This window comes from Convolutriloba macropyga, unplaced genomic scaffold (genome assembly GCF_964194025.1).
Source record: "Convolutriloba macropyga unplaced genomic scaffold, txConMacr16.3 SCAFFOLD_642, whole genome shotgun sequence".
In the NCBI taxonomy this organism is placed as follows: domain Eukaryota; kingdom Metazoa; phylum Xenacoelomorpha; order Acoela; family Convolutidae; genus Convolutriloba; species Convolutriloba macropyga.
The window spans coordinates 62,593-88,292 of NW_027452321.1; the positions used below are offsets into that span (position 1 = coordinate 62,593).

Below are 25,700 nucleotides of genomic sequence, written 5' to 3' on the forward strand. Positions count from 1 at the left end.
AAAAAAAATACGAGCGCAATAATAGCCGGCTGAGAAGATGAGGGCGGCTATTAATGAAGAAAAGAACAAAATCTGAAATGAAGAAAAAAATCAACAAGGCAAAATAGTAAAAACAGCAAAAACTTGAAACTGGAAGTGTAATATTTGCTTCAAATGGTCAGATTTGTTTCCAAATGCCCAACTCCTTGTTAACATAACTGAAAGACACACTTTTTATTTGAAATGAGGGAGTTAAAACTAAAAAAATGCTTTGATAAAGCCGCATGTGATCAAAAAATTTCGCTGGCTTTATTTTTTTTCACGCCTATTTTTCGCACGCCTTATCTCTTCTCTCTCTCTCTCTCTCTCTCTCTCTCTCTCTCTCTCTCTCTCTCTCTTCAGCCTTTTCCACAGTTTGACCTTAACTCTTTGTTTTCACGCATTTCACTTTCTGTTTCAACTACACTTGAACAAAATTGCCGATCAAAAAAGACGCTCCACCAATACTCAATTCAATTCATCATAATTAGTCGTGTCAGATCATGAGCAAGGAAAATAATATATTTAGAAGAATAAACTGACCTGCAATTTTTGAGTGACATCTTCACTCTTCTTTTTGGTCTCTCTCAACACTAGAATGAGTCCTTCGTCGTCAACTAGGGATCCCTGTGTCTCTGTCAGTCTCTTGAGCAAATCATCCTCCAACTGCTTCATGTCTCTCTTGTTGGTAGTCACCTCCTCCATCAATTTGTTCCTCTCCTCCTCCAGTTCCTAAACGGAGACGGATAAGAGTCCTTTTTGAGTTTTTTAAGAGTAAAAGAAAGTTGTTTGCTTTTTCCTTTCACATTTCCAACCTCGGTTACAAGAAAAAAAACGGAGCACCCTTTCCGTTGTTCCAACCCCCAGTAATTTATGCGCTCTGTTTTATAGCACGAGCCATTACATAATAAATCACAATGTGCCAACATAGCACCTGCATTCGAGGCTTCCAAAAGTTTGCACCCAGTACTCCGCTTATTTTGGGGGTTGGGGGGGGGGGGGTCCAAATTTCCGCGAAAGGGCTGACAAGTGGTACTGAAATATATGGGACGTACTTTTTTCTCGAGGTTGATGACCATTCCGAGCAGTTGGTCTTCAAGTCCTTTCATGGTGACTGTGAAGTCGATGATGCAAGTCCTCGCACTGATCTCGGGAGTGTAGGCTGGGTTGGGTAGTTTGGTGGTGATGTAGAGCATGAATCCCTCCATTATGTCTTGCTCTTTGTCGCCCACTTTGACCTGTATTATTCACCAACACTCATTTTAGAATATAACCGGAAAAAACATAGAATTTTAGAATATAACCGGAGTTCGCGTTTTACCAGTTTATCTATTTTCTCAAGACGAAAAATCGAATAAAATGAGCGAGCTAAGGAACATTCTAGAACAAAATCTGAAAATGGTCCAGTGAAAATTTTGACACACAAGATTAATAATTGCTTCAAACTTCGTTAGAAAACCACAAGTAAAGGTACCAATTCAGTAAATATTTGGGATCTATTCAGATCTCTTACCTCTTCGACTTTTACGCTTCTCAGCGGCACCTTTAATTTTTGTACATGGTAACATGAAATAAATAGATCTAAAGTTTGACAGAGATCTTTTGTTTATGATTAAATATAAAGTCAACCAAGTGATGCAGCCTTAAATTGTATGATTCGAATGGTCACTGAGAACCTTTCTTTTGTTGCTTCTAAACAAAATTTTTAGCCTAAAACTCAAAACAATCTCAGTCAATTTCAGTGAGCTTCTAAACTTCATACCCTGTAAGAGGACCCGGATTTGTAGAAGTTCTTTTCCAGAATGTTGTCCAGGGCTGGATCCAGTTCCTCTCCAATGTCTTCAATCAAAAGGGGCTTTCCCTGTCCCAGAGAGTCCTCAAGGTGGTTCCTGCAAACTCAACATTGCTTAAGAATTCTAGGATTAAAAGCGCTCTGTATCGGAGGCATGCGTTATTTTGTCACTCGGTTTTTCTTTTGTTAAAAACAAAAGTCGAAACCAAAATAGCAATTGCGTTATAGTCTGTGTTTAATTACAATAGTGCTTGTTTTTATAAAATCCATTAAGACAGCAGCCCGGGTCGAGGTTTTTGGGTAGATTTTTGTAAGAAATGCGGTGAATGCGGTGAATTTTTGTAAGAAATGCGGTGTATCAAATTTGGCTGGGCTGCTACAGATCACACAATACGGGATCTCTTTATGTATGCCAGTCAAACTTGACAAAAGATATAACAAATCGAAGGCAAAGATATATGCCTAAGACCTGTCTGTGCTATAAGTCTCAATTTAAAATAGTTGGGGGGCTGAAAAGTTCAATAAGTTAAATAGATAGTTTAAATGAACAAGCTTACACTGAGTAGTATTAAACCGGGTTGAGCTGTTACTTGATTGCGTTGTTATTAAGTGAGTGCGTCGTTGAAACTTCTTCCAGTCGATTTCTCACAAGTATGTTCTGTTGGAAAATTTGCTAAGTTGAAATTCTTTAATAAAATTTCTCTGTTTAAATTTAGGAATTTATTTTGCAAGAAAAATGAAGCAGTTGTCTGCTGCTCGTCGTTGGCTCTGTTATTTGTCTCTAATTTTATTCCGTCCCACTTCGCTGAGAGAAGCAATAATTCCTCTCAGCTCCGTTTGGGCCGATAGGGAGCGAATCACAAACTCACGTTCATAGTGAGGTGCTTCTTAATTTTCCTATTGGCCGAGAAGGCAAGAGAATTAACTCTTTTTTATCTAATTATTGAAACTCCAAAAAATAATAATCTAAAAAGCTGAGAGCATCAATTATTGATTTCGTAGGCGCCTGTTTTCTGCTTTTCCCCTCTTCTAAAACCGCAACAATTATGGTTTTCTTGGGGGCTTTTTATGAGACTCTATTGTCTTTTCCCCTGAAGCAATCTGCTTCATCTGTATTGAACTTGGGGGGAAAGATCTGCATTGCAACTGGCAAAAGCAGAAGTAATTTAAATCAAAAGAAACTGTGGTTTTACAGGCCGCCTACGTTCAACAACGTACATTTTCTGTCCTGGATATAAGCGAGGAGATCCAGGCCTAAAGTTGTGTTATTTAAATAAGTCGAACTGAGTTGTTTAAATACTTGTGTACTGGTAGTCTTAATAAGCGTTAGTTTGTTTAGCGCGGCGAAAGAATGGTTAATTAGCGCCTAAATACGTTCGCTCTAATGCGAGATTAATTATCCGTTCATTTGTAACGGCTCTCGTAATACTACAGCTCACCCCGATTTTAAGATAGAAAAGAAAATGATTAAAAGAAAGAAATATACTGCATCGTATATGATTTTATTACGCTTGGGACATATGAATGAGTTACTACAAGTTCAGACAGTTTTTAAAATTAATCGCAAAGGGCGATAATGGTATGCTATAAAATTAATCGCAAAGGGCGATAATGTTGTGCTATATTAGTTGAAAAATTCTGGAGGCAAAATTACTGGGCTTGGCATCGGACTGTTACCATCGTCTTCGATCAAAAGAACCTCTTGTATATCGTCCTCAGTTGGTTCGTCCTTATCCATTGACTGTCGCTTTTTGTGCTTTTTAACCCTCCTTTTGAGCTCGGAAATTTTGGTTTTTTGTTCTTCGTTTTCCTTCATTAATTGTGTTCTTTTCTTTCCTAGCTCCAGATTCTTTTCTCCAAGTTTTTTGTTAGCATTTGTTATTTCTAGATGTTTCAAGGAGAACGTTTTCAACATAGTTTGTGCATTCGATTCGCTGGTTTTTCGGAGTTGATGGGCAACGACATATTGGCGCCGCCAATAGTCGTTAGGTAGTTGCTTCTCCTCAGGTGGTTTCTGTGATTCCATTTTCAGTTGTTCAAATTTCAGTTGCAATTCTTGCAACTCTGTTTCCTTTTGAAATAGTTCCTGCCTGAATGTGGTGTTTTCCTCTATTAAACTATTGGTGTTGATATTTGATAGTTCTGGCATCTCGGCAGGAAAAGCGGAAATGGCATCGTAGGGGACTTCAATATATGCGTCGAGCATGTTATTCCTAAGGGTATAAGTGCCCTTCTTAGGGTCGCGATTTTTGATTCTCCATTTGTTGTTTTCTGCGGGAAGCGAGAAGGCTCTCAGAACTGGAAGCTTTTCGCTGTTCACTAGTATCTGTTGATGTCCATTTGACTGGATGATGTTTATTTTACTAGCAACCTCAAATTTGTTGTAGTTTGGTTTCAGGAAATAGAGGAGGGTGTTAACGTACCTCGGGTTTTCTTTATTCATGTTTTCCTCTCGCGGTTTCTGTAATTTCAAGCATTCTGAGGGTATTTTCCTGATAGCGTCGGGAACGAGATCTTCAATGTTGTTCATCTTAATAATTTTGTCTTTTTGATCGCTAATTTGTTGGATTGGGAATTGTCTCTTTCTGCCAACTTGCCAGTTGTTTTCGGGATCATATTGACTGGAAGTTGATGGAGATGCAATAGTTGTAGTAACTTGTTGTGTGTTCTGGGGTTTAAATGGAGGCTTTGAGAAAATAGGAGGGTGGGAAGAATGGGTTTGTGTTTGTTCTTGTTGTGTTGTCACTTGTTGATGTTGACTGGGGATTATTACGCTTGCGAGTGTGGGTCTGGTAGTCATTGTTAGTGTTTCCTTGTGGATGATCTAAAATTATTTGATTTTGGTTAGCCTGTGTCATCAATATCACACATTATGGCTTCTTTTTAAGTTTGCAATTGTATTGCTAATATAAAAAAGTATTCTATTGTAAAAAATGTTTTTGTAAGGTTTTGTTGCTAACTGCTTTACTTAAAAATTATAATGCTAAATGCATTTGTTATTAAAGTTTGGTGGAAAAGTTTTTGTTTTGCTGAATGCAAAGTTAACTTTAATAAAGGAAGTGGGGCAATAATAAAAAATTTTTATACTTATGCCAGGCGGGCAGCCCTGGCACAAGTACGTCTTTCTCCGCTGCCCGGAGGTGTGAGTCTTGGGGCGTGCGTCACACTAACACGGCTGCAACGACCCGTGCTGCTGGGGAGACAACCTTGCTGAGTTGAAAGAAAGAAATTTTCCGGGTCATTTTTGGAATTTTCAGTTATCGTGTTAGTGTTCTGAATTATTTAGGTTCAAAAGCCAGGGGGGCAGGCTGGAGAAAGCTGAGGTAACCCCTTCCCGAGGAAAAGTTAAAAGAGAGAGAAAAAAGATCGTTTGTACTTGAGTTGTTTTTGGTTTATTAGACAACGTCGTCTAAAAAAATTTTTGCAAATGGGACATCTTGTCAGCTTATTTATGCACACCCGACAGAATCGGTGTTTGTCATGTTGGGAAAAATGTGGGTGTTTTGTTACTCCTAATTCTGTTTTCATTTTTTTTGCATAAATTGCAATGAAAGTAGGATGTGATCAGGACGGGAAGACAAGGTCGAAGACAAATGGGACATTTAGGGTTTGGGTATCTTTTAAAAAGTGCCTTTCTGCAAGGAATACATACATAGTGAGGATTTTCTCTGGGAAATTGCTTATGTAGTTTTTCTACAATAACGGGTTTCCGTGAACATATGGGGCAGATAATGTCCTTATGGGGATAGAACCAACGGAAACCGTCGAATAGGGATTGTGAAAGACCCATCGAGTGACTGTTATCTTATTTTCCTTAGATAGAAACAGGAAAACCTTTGAGAAACTGCAGTAGGATGAGATTAATGAGGAACGATATGGCAAGCAAGGTAATTAGGATTAGGATAAATATTTTTGTGGGTAGGTCTAGATTGGTCATTTTCAGTATCTGGAGAAAATATGGCGAATTGCGGAAAGGAGGTAGTTATTAATAAAAAGGGATATTGCCAATGCGCATAAGAGAACAAATAGAAGAATAAACAATGTTATGGGTTGCATTTTGTCAATTCAATGAGTAGTGCAGAACTAGGGTGAAGGAGGTGACTTGCTCCTGGTAAAAACTGAGTTGAATTAGGGATATCGATTGGATTAAAAATAAAACTAGGGAAAGAAGTAAAATTTGGGATGTTCTTGGACGCATTTTAGGTTATGTGATTGTTTTTTCGCAACGAGGGCATAATTTATAATCTTCTACGCAAAATTTACAAAAGTTGACGGGCTCATGATTACTGTGATGAAACGTTTTTGCAATAGAATATTGAAATCTTGTTTGTTTGCAAATATCACATTGAAACCAGTTAAAGATTGGAAAGATAACATTAAATTTAGAGCATTTAGGACAAAAATCATAGCCCATATCTTTTATAACATATTGGTAACAGAGCAGACACATTACGTGGGGTAGTTCGTTAGGGGGGTTCTCGTGTAATTTCTTGAAAACAATTGTTTCACGTCTGCAGCATAAACAAATTAATGAGACCGGTTTGGATTCTATAGTATTGGTTTCTTTGTCAATTGTATTCATTTTTGAAAGATTGTTATTGGAAGGAATTATGGGACTGGCACGGTTGGAGGATTTGGTTGTCAATTATTTTGGGATTTTAATGTTTGGTCTATTACTAATATAATTATGAACATCAAAAAGTTGAAAGGAATACTTACAACTACGAGGAAAACGGTTAAAACGAAGGAGAAGGCTGCTGCAATAATCATAAGGGCCATTAATAAAAAATCAAGTAAAGTGGGGGTAAACATTTTGGATAGTTTGTGAACGTAGTTTTGAATTGAGGATTTTACCACGGGTTGTTTGGGTCAATTGTTTGTTTGCATAAAGGGCATTTAGTAGTTGTGCAAGTCATACACTGCAAACAAATTGATTTTTTAGGGTGTAGGCTTTTGAAGTGGCAGTGGCAAATTGATAACTTTTTGATTTCTTGACAAGAATCACACTGGAAATAATGGCAATGACTGATTGTATAAATGAGAGTTACGCAAATGGGGCATTTAGGTTGGTTCCAATACTTAAATAATTCATTTCTACAGGGAATGCAAGCAAAATGGGGGGGGGTTGACCGTTTGGGTTTTTGTGCAATTTTTTAAATTGACGACAAGGGAGGTAACAAATAGGACATTCGATTTTTGGGGTTGAGTCAATTTGTGGTTGCTGAGATAATATTTTCAAAGTGTTTCCCATTATATGGATAAATCAGAGAGATCTGGGTATGCGACTTCTAATCCATGGTGTTCAAGTTCGTTGGAGATAGTTACATTTAGATCTGCAATAGCAAAAAAGAAATTCCAGTGTTTCTCGTTTGGATAGATGTAATAATGATTAATGCTACCTGTGCTTAGGAACATATAAGTTATTTTGATACATGCTTTATATTGTATAAAACAGATAGTAAACCATCTTTCTGCTTTAACAATTTTAACTTTTTCCTTACCAATGAACAAAATCATTTTATTTTTAACAATTTGGAAAGAATTGAGGGAAAAAGGGACAAATTGATTAGAAAAAAAAGAAATAATGAGCAGGGAAAAAAATTATTTTTTTGGGGGGGAGAGAAAGTTATGTGAAGCAAATTACTTTACTGAAGAGCGCTCAAGTTGACTGGGAAATGCTCTTCGATATCAATGAGTGCAAGAAAGAATTCCCAGTGCATCATTCCCATAGTGACTTGAGTAGAACCCTCACATCCACGCTCGTGGTCTGTATAGTGTATAACTATACAGGGTTTAATCTCTGCTGTGGAAGTTTCAATGAAAGATCTCTCGAGGGACTCTACTTTGACTAGGCGCTCACCAAATTGGAACAGCATTATAGAAGATCTAAATTAAAAGGGATTTTAGAACCATTTAAAGCTTGGGATATATTTATAAAGAATGTCCAATAGGGGGAAGATGGTGTTAAGGTAATGGTTCCATCAGTCCAAGTGTTTAAATATTCAAAATCGAGTATTAATTGTGGGATTACTCTGTTGCTTTTTGTCGTGACAAATGATTTTTCAAAAAATTGTATTTGTATAAGGCAGTTTTGGTATGAGAATATCATTGCTGCTTTCAATTGTTAATAGTTTCCAACTCTTTAAGGATTGAATCGTTTTGGCAAGTATCAGTTTTTGGGTAATCAAAATAAATATTGTGAGGTACACAGTTTGGATTTTCTAGAATAAATAGGAAGAATTTCCAATGAACTGAGAGAGGGTTAATACTTATTAAACAAATTTTTTCACTTTGGATTTCTTTGAGCGTTACTAGCATAGTAGGTAGAGGAGTTGGGTATGCATCAAAAGATCGTTGAATTTTTTGTAACTCTACAAATTTACTGTTAACTGCAAATATCATAGTTTAGAATGATACCTAGGCAATGTAGATTGGATGTTGTACTTGAAATACCGAGTTCTCTTTGAATGCTAGAAAAATGGTGAATTCGGCGAACTAAGGCTGAGTAATGAAAATAGTTAAAAGTCTGTAAATATCTGTCATGGGTTTTTTTGCGAAAGTCATTATACCTATAGCGGAAACATAATGTACGGCTAATAGCTCAAAATTTTGGTTTCCGATTCCGATTTGTAAGTTTCTATTAGTTAAATGAATCATGTTGCTAATCTAGCTAATTTGGCAAACTATTAGGGTCGAATTGTGCTAAATACACGAAATAATTCCAATACAACGAATGAGGGGTTAAAATCACAGTATCGTTTTCCCAAGTGTCCCAAAACTCAAAATTTATAACAATTTGAGGGAAAATGTCTCCGTGATTTTCTTCAAAGGTTTTCTTTATTTGATAAATTGTAACAAGTCTATCTTGAAACAAAAAGTACATCAATGGAAGCGTTTTAGTTGTTAATTAACTTATTGTTTTTCCTTTCAAACTATGTATTAAAGCATGTAAATAAATTTTTTTTCTAAAAACAGGATTATTGACAACGATTGATATTTATAATATATCAATCGGATTCACTGTAGTAAAATCGGAGTAGGGGGAGAGTGCAGGCAATAGCTAGATGAACATAGTTGGGATTACATAGTTGAAACTGGATTATAAGAAATAAAAAGAAAGAAAGAAATACATACATGTCTCTCAATGTTGAACTTACAAGAGAATTCAAAATCTAGTAATATTTTTCTTCAGGTGCTTTGAAACAATTTCGTATTCGATTCCAATGTTTACAAAAGTAATTGTGTTATCAATCAGGGCTCTTAACAATGAGAAGTATTGAAAATTTGAATGTGGAACATCCAGATCAATGATGTCACTGAAGTAGAAAGATGCAACTCTAATAGTTACAGTAGTTTTCAAGGCGGAAATACTTGATGATAATATTTGTCCGGTGTATTGTCCAAATCGAATGAATAAAGCGTTAGGCTGTTTTATGAATTTGGGCTGCATTACATAGCATCCTTGAGGTGTATCTAAACAATATATTAACTAACTTACAGAGTCTAATATAAATAATTTTTTTTATTTTTGAAACAAATTATTTTTTTTAAATAAAAAGGATGATTTTTAGTCACAACTTTAAGGAGGTGCCACCACACTTCGAATGGTTGCATCATTTTGTGTTTGTGGTTGATGTGACGCCAGACTTGGGTATTCTGCTTTATTTTGTTTCTGTATGACAATGCTCATCACTTTTATTTTCTCTTGGTTGATCCTCAACGCATTTGTAAGTTTTTTCTATTGTGCTGTAAGGTTGATAATTACTAAGCGGTAAAAAATGTTTGTTGTTCTGTGGGGCCGACGGTTTGGTTTCGTTAGAGAATACCGGTGTAAAGAACGATAAGATACAAAGATTATATGTTGCTCCTAAAAGAATTTTCCAAAAACCCATTGTTTTGTTGGATATTTTGTGGATTTCGAACGCTCTTATGATTGTTTCGATTACATCAGTTAAGAATTTTAGGCACAAGAAACAAGCAAAATAAACTCCAATTTTTTCCAGATAAAAAGTGATGATTCCAAAAGTGCCTTTGAACTGGTCTGTAAAAAATGTGGGTGAGAGAAGAAAATCTAGATAAATTTGTCTGTTAATTCCCATTGCTGACGCATAGATATCTTTTTGAGAATAGTCTATGCTTCTTCCTTCTAGAACTTCTCTAGAAATTTTTGTCAAAACAGATTTTGAAGCTTCCGAATGCAAGATATTGTCCCAAAACGATTTAAGCTGATTTGGTGTGTAAATTCCGGCACGCTGTGATTCGTAACCGGTAAATGTTGGAATAGAACTAATAACTCTTGAAGAGAATATTTTTGGCGGCTGTAAAGGAACAAGTGCTGGCATCAAATGGTACCATGAATTTTCATTATCAATATCTAATTGGTAGGCATTTTTGTAGCCTCCAACACAACCTACTTCGTTTGCAAAAGGGTAGGTTTGTCGAGTAATTGGGTCGACGAACATTGTCCTACCATCATAATGAATAGGAATCCTATCATAACACTGTTCAAGAACCTGAAGTGGTGAGTTTCGTTTTGGACAGTGGTACAGCCAACCTATGCTACCATCTGTGTCTAAGAACATCGAGCGGTTGCCGGTTAACATATATCCAGCTAAACGATTGTTTTGGATGGCCTGCATTAGTATCATTTGTTTTTGAGTTCGATCAAGTTCGCATTGCTCTATGACCAAACCTTTCCATGCTTGTTTTATTTGCATGTAATTATGATATATGACAAAATCCATTTTTACCGCAAGGTTAAGATCATAGTCTAACTTGTCTTTGTCTAAGTGTTCCCATGCAACAAAACCGTTGTCGGATGTTCGGATCTGTTCATCTGAAGGCTTCCTATTAAACCCATTTACACTTAGGCTATTGTCAAGTTCAACACGAAGTTTATGAAAAAATTGTTGAGTTTTTGTTTTATAAGGTTTGCCAGTCTTCATATTAAATCCGCCTTTATAAGAAACATATAAAGAATCTAAATTTGTTCTGTAAATAAATTCTGGTTTTCCACACAACTTTTCTTTTTCATCAATTACTCTAATTTTTATGTCCCTTGACTGTTATAGACAGTTCTGTCATTAAGATCGATATCGAGTACAGTTTCTTGCATCAGGGTTTCAAAAGAGAAATGTTTAATTTGACCACGATTATCACAAGATGTTGATGATTCACCTTCAAGATCAACTCCCTGGTTTTTATAGGAGACAGTTTTCATTCCATGTTTTATGTCAATTTCCATGTCATCATCGTCAAATTCGGTAACAGTAATTTTTCCAGTTTTATTAGCATTTAGGCATTGTTCGGGTGAAACAATAATATCGTATGTTATTATTGGAGCGTTGTGTACAATTGATGAATGGGAAAACATACCACAATTATAACGAATGAGCATTGCAGTGACTTTGCACATAATAGCTTTAACAAAGGTCCGATAAGACCGTTGATAAAGTGTTACATGTGTATCAACCATCTGATGAATGTTTTCGGGTGTAATTTTGCAAGGAGAGACTTGTGTTAAAGCATACATTTTATTTTCTTTCATTTTAGAACAGTCATAATGAATGACCTAAGTTTGTTAGATACGTCATTAATATCCTCAAAAGGAGGTCCAGTAGCGTTAATAACTATGGAAAGAGTACAAAAGTAGAAAAGACTTATAAGTAAATAAGAAAAATAGAGTTTTTCAAAACAAGGATATCTTTTCATCCTGTTCTTTTTTTTGCGCTTCAAGTCGGGAATTAAGGCTATGAGTTGCAGTAATAGGCACTGCCAGTAAATGTTGACTGGATTTATTGCTACCTAAAACAAAGTTAAGTAAATCCGGCTTGATAGCGTGATGGCGGCTTGGCCGAGCGACTGGAAGTTCGCCTATTATTATTATTATTTTCTAAAGTTTGTAAATTAGAAGGTCCTTGTTCCGATGTATTAGGGCGGAGAGGACTTAAATTAGGGTCTAGAGGTATTCTAGAATTGTGCTGTGGGCAAGGAGTTGAACTTCTTGTTCGACTACCGCTAGGCAGGTGTGTTTGGACTGGAGGTGGGTTGTCACGACCAACTGAACTTGCTTCGTTGAATTCAGAATCGAAATTGGTAGGAGTTCGGTCAGGGTCGAAGTTCTGCACAGGGGAGTCTCTTCGGATGAAATTATCCACGGGGAAATATTCGGTGTTAGTGGGGCTTTGGAAGGAGAATTTAGTCAAGGGACTATTGAGTTTATTCATCTGACTTGTCATTAGATTATTATAAAATGTGTCACAATTATTTTTATCTATACCATATTCTAGGGTTAACTCTGGTATAGTTTCAGTAGCTGGGTAGTACTCGACTAGGTGATTTGTATGAGCGACCTTCCTGGTGGCCGGGTTGCTATCTAAAGTTAATTCATAGTTAACATTGGTTAGTTTTTTTTCTACAGTATAAGGTCCTGATCTTAGTTCATGTAGTTTTTTTGACTTTCCTAACTCAATTTGACGGTTTTCCATTAGAACTTTTTGTCCAACCTCAAGTGGCTTGCCTAATTTGTGTTTGTTTCTATGTTTATGTGCGCGGTTATTGCTTTCTACGCTCTTTTTATAAGCGTTATTGTATATTTGTTTGAATTGGTTTTCTCGCATAAGCAACGAATTGTTAATAGTCGGTATTAGAAGTTTGTCAATTTCGGTGTTTTTTGAAGTTTGCAAGGTATGCCTGTGAAGAGGCAGGTCTTTGCAAAACTCGGAAGAGCATGTGAGTTGTGAATTTCGTAGGAGTCCTAACTTAAGTGACAGAGGTATCTGTGGTTTTTGTCCGAGCACAATTTCATAAGGTGAGATTCCAGTACTAGCATTTGGAACCGTGTTATGAGAAAAAGCAAATTTTGGTGCCAGTTCGTCCCATTTACCTCGAGCTTGTTCTAGAAAAATTCGGAAACGTGCTCCTAGATGTTTGTTTTGGATCTCGACTTTACCATTAGTCCAAGGCGCAGAAGCAGTTCGAGGTGCGGGTGTTATACCTAATTCATGAATGTAACTCGCAAAATCTTGGTTCATGAATGCCGAACCCTTATCATAAACAAGTTTTTGTGGTATTCCAAAAGACAAGATGAACTTTTCTAAAGCTTTTATGGTGTCTACTGCGTCTGTGGAACGTACAGGGTATACTTGAATGAAACGCGAAAATGAATCGACAAGAACTAAACAATGGTGTTTACCGTTCGATGGAGGATTTAAAGGTCCTTTGTGATCAATATGGACCGTATGAAAGGGGAATGGGACTGTATCAGTCCACTTTTCGAAAGGTACTTCGTGGATGTCTCTCCGTTTTTGTTTAATTTTTTGGCATTCAAGGCAATCAGCAATTAGGTTTTCAATCCATTTATACATTCTGGGCCAATAAAAAAATCGTTTTACATTAGCAAGTGTTTTATCTAAACCTACATGACCTGACAGTTCACAATGAGCTAGCTGAAAAACTTTAAAGAACAATGACAGTGGTACACAAATTTTTAAGTATTCAATATCTGGTTAGTCTGTTTGTTGTTGAATACATAAGACGTTGCCTACAAAACTCAGTTTTTCAAAGTTATTAATGTATGACATTATGGCTTTAGATTGTAGGAATTCAATTTTCTTTTCATCTTTGTTATTGTTCGTCCTTAATTGGCGAATTTATTGTATCACTGGGTCTTTTAATTGTTCTAGACAAATTACCGATGTATTTAAATCAACTTCTTTAGAGAAGATTGTCAGTTTATCGATGAGTTCTCTTGCATCTTGTATTTTTGTATTTTCGGGAAATTTTTTTGCTAATTCGGTTTTGTCTATACAAGTGCTATTTTTCACGAGAAAAACTTTATCGTATTCTAGAGGGAATCTGTACTCCGAGTCTGTGGTATTAGTTTGATCAATGTAGAGTTTGTCAAAATCTAATTCCGGTGACTGGTTCTCATTGAACAATTCAAATTCCGAAATTGGGTCAAAATTTTGTTCGGTTATCCCTTCATCAGGGTAGGAATCAATTTCTGTATAATGATCAGACGTTTCGTCTTCCTCCTGTTCTGATACAGGGGTTATTTCATGTTTGCGGTGACGCCTATAGTGGTTAATTGATGAACCATACGAGAAATCTTCCGAAATATTGTTTATTGAGCAAAGTCTGTTTTGATTATTGTCGTACTTTTGCTTTACCATTTTGTCATTTTTGAAATTGAATTTGTCGATACCCGTTATGCTTTGTTTTAGGATTGGAAAGAAGTCATCTGCTGGTCCCTTTTCATTATCACGCAAAATGAAGTATTTTTCATCGTTACTATGCTCGTCGTCAAAAAACTAATGTCTTTTGGTATCTTTTTGTGTTTAAGTTGATACTTGTCCAGATCTTTAAGTTTTACATTGCGACTTAGGATGTCGGGAAAAGCTAAGTTTTTTCCTTCAGTCCAAATAATTTTCAAGTTCTGAAATTGAGATATTACTAACTGGTATCTAAAAAACCTGTGAGAGAGTTTTCCTCTTCTACCCCACAGATACATTAAAGGCTTATGGTCGGTGTACACATATACTGGATGGGGAGAACCAATTAGGTATTGCTCATAAGTTTGTAGTGCAGATATTACACCGCAAAGTTCGCGTGCTGTGGTGCTCATTTTTTGTTCCTCTTTAGTGTAAATTCTAGAGTTAAAAGACACTATTCGTTTCCCTTCTGGAAATTCTTGAACGAGAATTGAGCCTACTCCTATAGAAGAAGCGTCTACATGCACGTGGAAAGGGTATTTAGTATCAGGTATTGCTAAGATAGTATCTTCGCTAATCCTGTTTTCAATGTCGTTAAACAGTTTTTCGTGTTCTGTTGTCCAGACAAATTTAGTTTCTGTGCGAGTTAGGTCATAAAATGGTTTGCAGTCAACATGCAATTTTTGATGTACATGCTGTAGAATCCTAAGCAACCTAGAACTCTCATGACATCACGTTTGTTTTCAGGCGACTTAAGTGCTTTTAAATCTGCTACTCGCTTCTTGACTGGTTGTATCCCATCTTTACCTACTACATGTCCCAAGAACTGTACTTTCCTAAGGAAAAATTTAGTCTTTTCAGGTTGAGCTTTCAATCCTGATTTCCTTAAAAGTTCATGGTACTTGTCAATTATTTCAAACATTTCGGTTTCATCTTGCGCTTGCATGATGGTGTCATCAATGTAGGTTATAGCTTGTTTTTTTCTAATTAATGGTGCAAAATGGATAGTCATTATACGACTGAAGAAATTAGGTAGACCGCATAGGCCGTAAAATCCGCGTTCAAATGTGTATTGCTTTGGACCAATTACAAAACTTACCAGCTGTTTGGTTTCCTCAGTTAGAGGGACTTGGTTATAGGCTGAACAAAGATCACTGGTTGTGAAGAAATTACCTTTTAATCTAGTTAATAGACTTCCGATTGGCTCTAGTGGCCATGAATATCGACTAAGATCTGTTATTGAATTCAAATATCGAGCATGTATAACCAGTTTTACTGTGTTCCCCTTGGGTAGGATTATGATTGGATTAATAAATTCTGATCCCATTTCTTTATCATTACCCATTTCCCGGATTATACCTGTTTTACACAGTTGTTCCAAAAGGTTTTCTAGTTTTTCTTGATAACGTAATGGTACTTTGGAAGGTCTCTGTTTGGTTAAAGTTGAATTTGGTAAAAGTTTGACATGAAATTTTTGCTTTATCTTTCCAACATCGTATTTGTGTTGAGAGTAAACGTCTTTATTTTTAGTTAAAGTCCTCAGTAACTTGTCTAAGTTTTCGGCATTGATATCAGCTTGACTGAAATCAAATTTTTTGAGAAACGCTTGATCGGTTTTGTCAAATCTGTTAAGATTTTCTTTGGGAAGTTCAACGGGTCTGATGTTCTCATCAGTTGTTTCTAATTGTGGCTTAAGATCCTTGAGGTCGTCGCTAAAGTCTGTTTCTAATTCGTAGTTGTTGATAAAATCTTGTTGCCTTTTTCGCTTTTCTGTTTTCTTTTGTTTTTCAGGAGTTTTGCTTGCAAAGAAATTTTGAATTTTTGAAATTTTTGGACCTTGTTTTTCACTAACATGGAATATTTGATCCCAATTAGTGTCACTCTTCATTAGGTGGTTTATGAATGCAACGTTGTCAACTACAGAAAATTCTGGGTCTTGTCTAATTTCAATGTCTTCTAAAGTGTGCCCAATAGGACCCTTTTGGATGACAACCTTGTTGTTTCGAGGATTGTTTAGCATTATTGGTAATTCCTTTTCTTTTCTAAAACACTGAACGTTGTAAGTATAAATTCCTTGAGCTTGCAGTTCACTTCCAATTACGAAGGAGGTTCCCTTTCTGAAGAATTCATTCGGAGGTCTAATTGATATTACTCGAGTTGATTTTGGTGCTAATGGTAGTTGCTGGTCAAGAGTTACAATTTTGTAAGAGCTAATGTATGGATAGCTTTTCGTTTGGTATCTAGATAATGTGACGGCTACTCCAGGGTAAGTTTTTAAATCAATTTTTGGAGTGGTTAGGTCAATAGATTTTACTGTAGATTCAAGGAAATCCATTCCCAACAAATTCGGCTTGCAACCATCTTTTGCTGAAACCCATGTGGTAAATTCCACTTGATACTTTCCTTCAATGTCGAAAGAAGTTTTGAAAGTAATTTGACCTAGAAGTTTTAGTTTCTCACCATTAACCGCTAAAGTATGATTTTTTGAAGCTTTCATCTCAATGTGTTGTAATTTACATAGTTCAAGATAAGTGTGGTAATTAATTATAGAGCTTGATGCTCCTGTGTCCAATAAAAACTGTGTTTCTAAGCCGTTATTTTTATTTTTGTCTCCGACGGATTGGTATAAATTAATATAGATATGTGAGTAACTTGCTTTGTTATCAGTAGTGTTTATGAACGGAGACCTGTCTAGTTTAAATACTCGTCGTTATGATTCTCATTATTGTAATAGTCTCTGGAAGTTTCACTGGTAAAGTGAACTCGAGGGCTTCGCCCTTCACTGTTATCTCTTGAATGAGTATTATTGTTTTGTCTAGTAGGTGTCCTATCCCGGTCAAGGTCTCTACTCCTATCACGATATCGATTATCTGATCTTGGAGGACCGTTGCTTTGTCTATCCCTACTATTTTGCCTATTGTTATCTCTGTAAGAGTTGTTCCGATGGTTATTGTCTCGTTCCTGTGATCGGTTATCGTAAGAAGATGATCGGTAATTGTTTGAAGAGTTTGATGGGTACGGTGATCGATGTCGGTAGTCTGATCTAGAGTTGTTTTGATAATTGGATTGATTTTGGTTATAACTATTTCTCTGTCTGTCCCTAGAATTTCGATTGTCATAATTGTTTGATTTGTAATTTTGTTGACCTGGTGAATGGCTCCTACTACGTTTATAATTATCTGTGAACTTTTCTCGTTGTTGAGGTGGGTTTCGGTTTTCGTTTTTAAAGTCCTTGTACTTAAAGCAGAAAGCTATTGTGTGACCTGAACGTTTGCAAAACTTGCAGAATCTAGTCTGGTTTTGTTTGAATCTGGGATTGTCGTTGTTGTATGTGGCGTTTATTTTATGATCTTTCATTAGATTTGCATTTTCTGTAAGTTGGTTTTTTAACCCTTCTATTGCTATTTTATTGTCAATACTACTTGAGGCAGTACCCGTGAATTCACTGCTAACAGAAAAACTTAAGTCTTTAGTTGCTACATGATCCTGTAATTGTTGCCAAGTTGTAGCTGGGTTTTCTATTAACCGCTGATGTGCCTTTTGCTTGAGTGCAGGTGGCGTTAATCCTCTTACAAAGTACTCCATACACTTAGCGTTACGCTGGTCGTTGTTAAAATCTGGATCTGGCCATCCTTTTTCAACTGCTTTTGTTATTCGGTGTGTATAGCTTTTTATCAATTCATCTGGTTGCCTTTTAATACTCTCGACTTCAATTCTTTTCCTATACTTGTCTTTTGCATCAGTAAAACGGTCAATGAACTGATTTCTAACTTCGTTCCATGCTAAACCTGGTGCTAAGGTTTCAAACCATTGGGCTGCGGGCCCACGCAAAACCGAACCAAACAACGCTTTTTGTCTAGTGTCGTATGCTGCTTGCAAGCCAGCATCCGCAGGATCTCTTGTTCCTAGTGAGAATTGGATTTTTCTTTGTATTAAACTAAAGAATTCCTGGGCATCTTCCGATGGATCTAAACCTGTAAATTTCTCTAACGCTATGTCGGGGTACGCAACAACGTTCGCTGCCATGTTTTATTTTAGTGTGCGAAAAGAATATTTTATACGAAAGTGTTATTAGTTTGGGTAATTAGTGTAGAAAATATTTTTGTTATCATAAAACGCTAATACTAAAGTAGAAAGTTGAACTGTTTGTTTTGTAATATGAATTTTATTTGTTTAGGACCGTTTAATGATTGTATTTTAAATTCAAAGTTTTTGCCGTTATCAGTGCTAAAAATTTCAATCCAAGAGTAAATATCGGTTTGCTCAACAGTAAAATTTAATAACCAAGGAGGATAAGTGCTTTCAGAGTGTTTAAATTCAACAGAGTATTGGTGAAATCTGTTTATTTTTGAAAATATAATTTGTGTGACAAATTCTGTTTTTATAAGTAATTTAACTCTATCTGGTAAACTCGGATCGTCAGGAGAAACGTTGATGTATTTGGGTTTAATGATTTTTAAGATTTGTAAACCAAACGGGGAAATTTTATTTTGGTGGCTCATCCACACACAAGATGATAACGTTTATGCTAATTCTATCACACTGTTCTGATTTCTTAGAGCACACAAAAGTTCATTAAAGTTTGGGTTGGTCCACTTGTAAGTTATGTAGATTTCAGTTTCTGTTTCGCTAGAAGAGTGATGGTAAATGCAAAAAAAGTTTCTGTTCTGGTCAGTTAAATAATATGAAACTTTGCCTATTTTGTTATGTACTTTAATACTTATATTTAGATCTTGAACGTTTACTTTAATATATGACATATAAATAACATAGAACAATTGTTTTTGTTGTTTTATTAATGTATTTTTGTATGAAATTACACAGAAGACAGTATAAAAACGTTTAGTACGGGATGTTTAGTACATCAGTAGTAGTATTTTTGTAGCTATTATTGTGTTTAAATATTGTTTCTAAAGTGCTTAAGTCTGTTAATGACCGTATATTAACATGAGACAACAACTTTTCTATGATAAATTTGTGTACAAATTGGGTTAAAAAGGCTAGTTTACGCTCTTTTAATTAATTATTGGTTAAATTTTCTGCGGGAATCTCGATCACACTGTTTTTAGTTTTTAACAAAGTTAGTAAATTCTGAAAATTAGGGTTCTCAGATGCATAAGTTATACAAAACTCAGCGGGAGAATTATGTTCAAACACGTAGAAAATAGCTAAGAAGGTAATTCCGTCAGTAATAAACCGTGTTATTTTACCCCTTCTAGTGTTTTCTGTTGCTGTTAGATTAAGATGTTCTACAATAACTATTCCAGTTTGGTCCATGCACTGTTTAAAACCTCTATTGGTGAAATTGTACTTGTGAAACCGGTTAAAATGGGGGAATTCTCATCAATTTATGTTATTTTCAGGCTAAAACTCTATGTTGGGGGGATAAAATTTAGTTTAAAACCCGGTATTCTTTGTTAAATTTGAGCCTTATTGAGATTTATGTGGTCAAAACTTGGTTAATATTTACTAATTTTGTGTAAAAATGACGTTAATATGGCTATTTTCTTGAGTAATATTGGTTAAAATTGGATAAGAATGATGTTTTTAAGGCTTAAATGTGATTAGTATCCGTTAAATTATGATAAAAGTGACGTTAATTTTGTTAACATCTGGTTAATATTTGAGAATTTAGGTCAAAATGATGTTTATTTGGTTAAAATTTGATTAATATTACCCCAGCCGGGTCAAGGAATTGATAAAACAGAGTGAATATTCAACTAAGGAAGGCTTAAATTTAACCAAAATTGGGTTAGTTAATGTGAAAATGCAACAACGTGTGCTTAAATGTGTAGAAAATTTGATATAAATAACACTAAACACGTATTGGGGGGATGAATTCTGGTTAAATTTACGTTAAATTGTTTGAAAATGCTATATTTTGGTCAAAAATTCAGTAAAAATTAGACATATGTTACTCTAAATATGATTTGGGGGGATGATTTCTGGTTAAAAATCGGCTATTTAGTGTGAAAATGCTAAAATTCTGCTATGAATTTGGTGAAAATCAGCTAAAGTTTAGTTTAATTAGGTGTTGGGGCGGTGAAATTTGGATAATTTTTGGTTATTTGGAGTGTATATGCTACAATTTAATCATAAACTTGGTCCAAATTGGGTCAGAAATAGTCTAAACAAGTTTTGTGGGGATAAATTCAGTATAAATTCCGATTATTTAGAGTGAAAATACTAAAATTTAACCATAAATTTGGTCAAAATCGGGTTAGAAATAGACTAAACAGGTTATGGGGGGATGAATTTTGTATAACTTTCAATTATTTAGAGTGAAAATACTAAAATTCAACCATAAATTTGGTGAAAATTGGGTTAAAATCAAATTAAATATGTTTTGGGGGGATAAAATCTGGTTGAATTTCGATTATTTAAGGTGTAAATACTAAAATTTAACCATAAATTTGATGAAAATTGGTTGAAAATTAGGCTAAATAGGTTTTGGGGGGATGATTTTTGGTTAAATTTTGACTATTAAATGTAAAAGTACTTCAATTGTTATATAAATAAACTAAAAATTGGACATAGATTACCCCCACCCGGGTCAGAACAATTTTACAAGAGCAAAGAATCAGTTGCCTGTTACTATTTTAATGTAAATTTACTGTATTTCGGTCGTAAATTTGATATAAATTACTCTATTTGTTTGGCTATTAGTGTGCTTTCACTTCTGTGCTAGTGTTTATTTTACTATTTTAATCCGATCGGATAGAAAAACAAAAATACAGGCGTGATTCTTTCCTCTGGGCGCACCAGTTATCAAATTTGGCTGGGCTGCTACAGATCACACAATACGGGATCTCTATATGTATGCCAGTCAAACTTGACAAAAGATATAACAAATCGAAGGCAAAGATATATGCCTAAGACCTGTCTGTGCTATAAGTCTCAATTTAAAATAGTTGGGGGGCTGAAAAGTTCAATAAATTAAATAGATAGTTTAAATGAACAAGCTTACACTGAGTAGTATTAAACCGGGTTGAGCTGTTACTTGATTGTGTTGTTGTTAAGTGAGTGCGTCGTTGAAACTTCTTCCAGTCGATTTCTCACAAGTATGTTCTGTTGGAAAATTTGCTAAGTTGGAAATCCTTAATAAAATTTCTCTGTTTAAATTTAGGAATTTATTTTTCAAGAAAAATGAAGCAGTTGTCTGCGGCTCGTCGTTGGCTCTGTTATTTGTCTCTCTAATTTTATTCCGTCCCACTTCGCTGAGAGAAACAATTAATTCCTCTCAGCTCCGTTTGGGCCGATAGGGAGCGAATCACAAACTCACGTTCATAGTGAGGTGCTTCTTAATTTTCCTATTGGCCGAGAAGGCAAGAGAATTAACTCTTTTTTATCACGGAAAAATTATTGAAACTCCAAAAAATAATAAAAATCTAAAAAGCTGAGAGCATCAATTATTGATTTCGTAGGCGCCTGTTTTCTGCTTTTCCCCTCTTCTAAAACCGCAACAATTTTGGTTTTCTTGGGGGTTTTTTATGAGACTCTATTGTCTTTTCCCCTGAAGCAATCTGCTTCATCTTTATTGAACTTGGGGGGAAAGATCTGCATTGCAACTGTCAAAAGCAGAAGTAATTTAAATCAAAAGAAACTTTGGTTTTACAGGCCGCCTACGTTCAACAACGTACATTTTCTGTCCTGGATATAAGCGAGGAGATCCAGGCCTAAAGTTGTGTTATTTAAATAAGTCGAACTGAGTTGTTTAAATACTTGTGTACTGGTAGTCTTAATAAGCGTTAGTTTGTTTAGCGCGCGGCGAAAGAATGGTTAATTAGCGCCTAAATACGTTCGCTCTAATGCGGGATTAATTATCCGTTCATTTGTAACGGCTCGCGTAATACTACAGGTGATTGCGGTGAATGCGGTGAAAATAAATATTTCACCGCATTTCTTACAAAAATTCACCGCATCATCATTTTTTGGCAAAATAATGTAAGAAATGCGTTGAAAGCGGTGAATGCGGTGAAAAAAAATAATTCACCACATTTCACCGCATTTCTTACAAAAATTCACCGCGAAATTCACCGCATTTCTTACAAAAATTCATCGCATATGATTTCCAAAATTTACTCAATCTGATATAAATTCGCAAGAAATTTCAAAGATTTAAGTGACAGTTGGCGCAGAGAACTAAGCAGTTGAAGGCATGCCGGAGGTCATAGGTTCGAACCAGTGTGGAGACGATTCGTTTTGTAAGAATACTGAGAACGCGGTGAAAATAAATAATTCACCGCGATTCACCGCATTCACCGCAAATAGATCTAAGAAATACGCGGTAAAAAATATTTTTTCTCACCGCATTTCACCGCATTTTTTACGAAAATTCACCACCAAACCTCGACCCGGGAGTATTATGAGCAAAACTGGCCATTAACTCGAATTTGAACGTCAACAATCCAATAAAACAGCAGCTGTTACCACAACTGTTCAATAATGACAGTTCAAACCATAGGACAGCTGAGGTAATCTTCATTATCAGTGAACAGTTTTCTTCTCAGGGCAGCTTCATTCAGGCGTGCAAAAAATACACACCCTTCTAAATAAAGAACATTAGACTACTAATTCCTACGTACGACCTTGTTTAATACCCTTAAGAACTCGATATGTTGGAAAACAGTAACAATTTACCTCTTCACATCAAATAAAAAATTTGTCAACGTTGTAATCTAAAGTTATTTTTATAAAGTTATTATTAGTTTTAGGAAGAAAACAATCGGAAGAAAATTTTATAGTGTGATTCTTTAAGATATTGATTGATGTTTATTATTTTATATTGTTTGAATGATTTGAAGTATTTTTTATTTAGTATATTTAACCATATGGTTATAATTTTAAATTACTTGTTGCAAACAAAAAAAAATCTCAATTGTGACACATCAAGCCGATGTGAGACATCATAGCGACAAAACATAGCTGGCAGATTGCCAGAAAATAGCCGCAATAGATTCGTAGATCTGCAGTCTAAAAAAACAGTAAAAAAGACAGACCAAAAAAATTCGTCTTTTCATTGAAGGCTGATCTGTTACATTTTGATTAAAAATCTGTATAAGTTATTGCTGCCTCTATTAGCTGATCTCAAATAACCTTCATTTAGGGTAACACACACCCATTTGACCTTATCTCTTTGAATTAAAGTAAATAAAAGTCAATTTCAAAGTGAGGAAGTCAATTTTGAGAGTGAGGTAAGTCAAGTGTGACCAAAAATTTAATCACGCGAATGAACAAAAAAACTCGCTCCACTAAGAGCGAAAAATGACGTCACGCATGCATTTCTGTTGAAATTGCATGAACGAATGACCAAAAAGTGGCTGTGACGTCATATGGTCGTAACAAAAATCTTGACGAAATAAAAAAAAACATAGCAGGGCAAGTCTTGACGTACAATTCAAAGAATTTTCATTGACTAAACAGAAAAACTAGACCTAGAACGGACTAAGAATGGATTGAGAAAACCATTTAGAAAAAAATCCGACCAAAAAATAAAAAAAAACAGTAAAAATCAAAGTGAAATTGCCGGATGTGAACAAAAAACCACTAGCGAGAAAGCGAATTTTTGTTCAAACACCGTTTTCTCACTCTACTTTAAATTTAGAGCGAAAAAATTTCACGCCGCAAAACCACTCGCTTTTTCGCTTCACTTCCTGTTTCGGCGTGACCAAAATCACTACTCCAGTTTGACTTCAAAAATCATGAAAATATGTGAACAGATCTTAAAAAAAGACAGCGCCCCAATACATTTCAAATTCTTTGAATTGTAAAAAACCAAGAGAAGGCCAATAAGCTATCGCTGTGCGGCTATTAAAAAAGAGTTCACTCATTCTTCAAAAAGTTGCAATTACGTAACCTATCACTAACCTGAAGTACTTATGATTCAGTGACGTAATCTGCAGTCCATTTTGTTGCTCCTTCTTTTTAACCCAATTTTTGCCCTGTGTTTGGGGGTCTATCAACAAGGGGTATCTCAACGCACTCGTAACTATGATTCCATTTTGGATCGACAATTCGTCATTCGGAAGTCCGTGCAGATTCCATTCCCCGATGGTCGGGGGGTCCGTCAACATGTCAATCAAGTTCAGATCTAGAGAATATGGAATCTTCCTGGTACGCATTTCCTTCTGCCAGCTTTTAAGCAAGTTGTTTCGGAACTCCTGGTTGAAGGGTCCAGAGTAGGAGAGGAATGCGGATCCGAGGAGAACATCCCCCACTAGACGTTTAATTTGCTCCTTGAACTCTTTGTTCTGCTGGGTCCAGCGCTTGCGCTCGCCTCCCAGGCCATCAATGAGGCTGCTTGCGGCGTCCATTTTCTTTCGACATCTTTCGGCGTCATCTAGCAAGACCTGAAAATAGTTTTAATCATCTCTCGATGCCAAAAAGAGCAGTTAAATAACTTGAATCAATGAAATACCTCGTTAGCGCCGGATTATACTTTAATCAATTCTTGTTGCGATTACAATGGATGCACAACGTATCGATGAAACAACTTGTTAGCGCCCGGTAAGCACTACAAAACCTCAAAAAGGGTCGAACAATTGCTTTAGGGTAGACTATCATTTTCCTCCACTCTCTTCTCGCAACTATTGCGATGATGGCGAGAAAAGAGTAGCAAAGAACGGTAGTCTGATCAACTATACAATGGCGTAAGTAATATGGAGCTGTTGTTATCCTCCCCCCCCCCCCCCACCAGCTTAGAGGGCATATAGCTTTAAACGCGCCCCCTCTAAGCTTTTAAGTTATGTTTTTATGTTATTTTTTGTAAGTTATGTTATTTTTTACATAGTAACGTGCTATATAATAACACAGAAATTGTAATTGCGGGCATTAAAGGACAGGCTGGTTCGCAATCGAGATAAACAAACCTGTTTCTTTCGCATTGCTTCATCATAATCAGCTTGTGCCTCGTCCAACTCAGCCTGTTTCTCGGCCAAAACCAACTCTGCCTCTGCTAACTTAGTCGTCGCTTCTCCCAGTTTCTTCTGCATAACTGTCAAGTTATCCTTCAGTGGAATAACCTCTTTATTCACAATATAAAACGAAGCCATAGCTTTAGTCCAGTCCAGAAGTCCGGCAACGTTGCCACATACTGCCACCGCTCGGTCATGGTTGAAATCTTTATACTCGAAATAGGGCTGTAACAATTCTATCATTTCTTCATTAACTTTATCCTTATCGAATTCCTGAAGTTTTTTTAGTAAGTTCGGGTCACCCATAAGTTTCAAACTTTCTTGCCATGAGGGTTTCAACATCGGGTCGGGTTGTGTCGTGTCTATCGAAACGGGTTCTAACTTTCTCTCAAACAATATACACACACAATCCATGATCAACTTGATCAGGAACGGTGGGGTTCCAAGTTTCTTAACGGTTGCAATATCGCTGGCTTTAATTGTTTTTAATGCGTCCTCGGCAGCTTGCAATGCGGGTTTCGCTGCCTCAAGTTTGTTCTGGGCAATCGCGGTTTTTTCTTCAATGATTGCTGTCATTTCACGAGCTTTGTCAGCATCGACCTTGACGGCAGCTTTGATTTGTTCAGCTGAAGTGGCCTTTGCCTTGACCTTTTCAAGGACAACATCCGCTTCTTTATTCGCAACTTCGAGATCTTTTTCCTTCAGGACTAGTTCACGACTTAAAGCATCCACCTGTATAAAATCAATTCAAATTTGAACTTCACT

At 36.0% G+C, this 25,700-nt stretch overlaps 1 protein-coding gene across 1 annotated transcript in view; it reads right to left on the reverse strand.

Moving 5' to 3' along the window:
* The window catches only part of LOC142357381 (dynein axonemal heavy chain 5-like), a 54,482-nt gene that overhangs the window by 21,814 nt on the left and 6,968 nt on the right, over nt 1–25,700 (reverse strand). The window contains exons 6-10 of the mRNA XM_075409031.1: nt 24,891–25,667; nt 23,890–24,371; nt 1,781–1,907; nt 1,074–1,256; nt 562–750 (exon numbers count right to left, since the gene is read on the reverse strand). Of these exons, the coding sequence (XP_075265146.1) occupies nt 562–750; nt 1,074–1,256; nt 1,781–1,907; nt 23,890–24,371; nt 24,891–25,667 (1,758 nt within the window). The remainder of the gene's footprint in view (nt 1–561; nt 751–1,073; nt 1,257–1,780; nt 1,908–23,889; nt 24,372–24,890; nt 25,668–25,700) is intronic.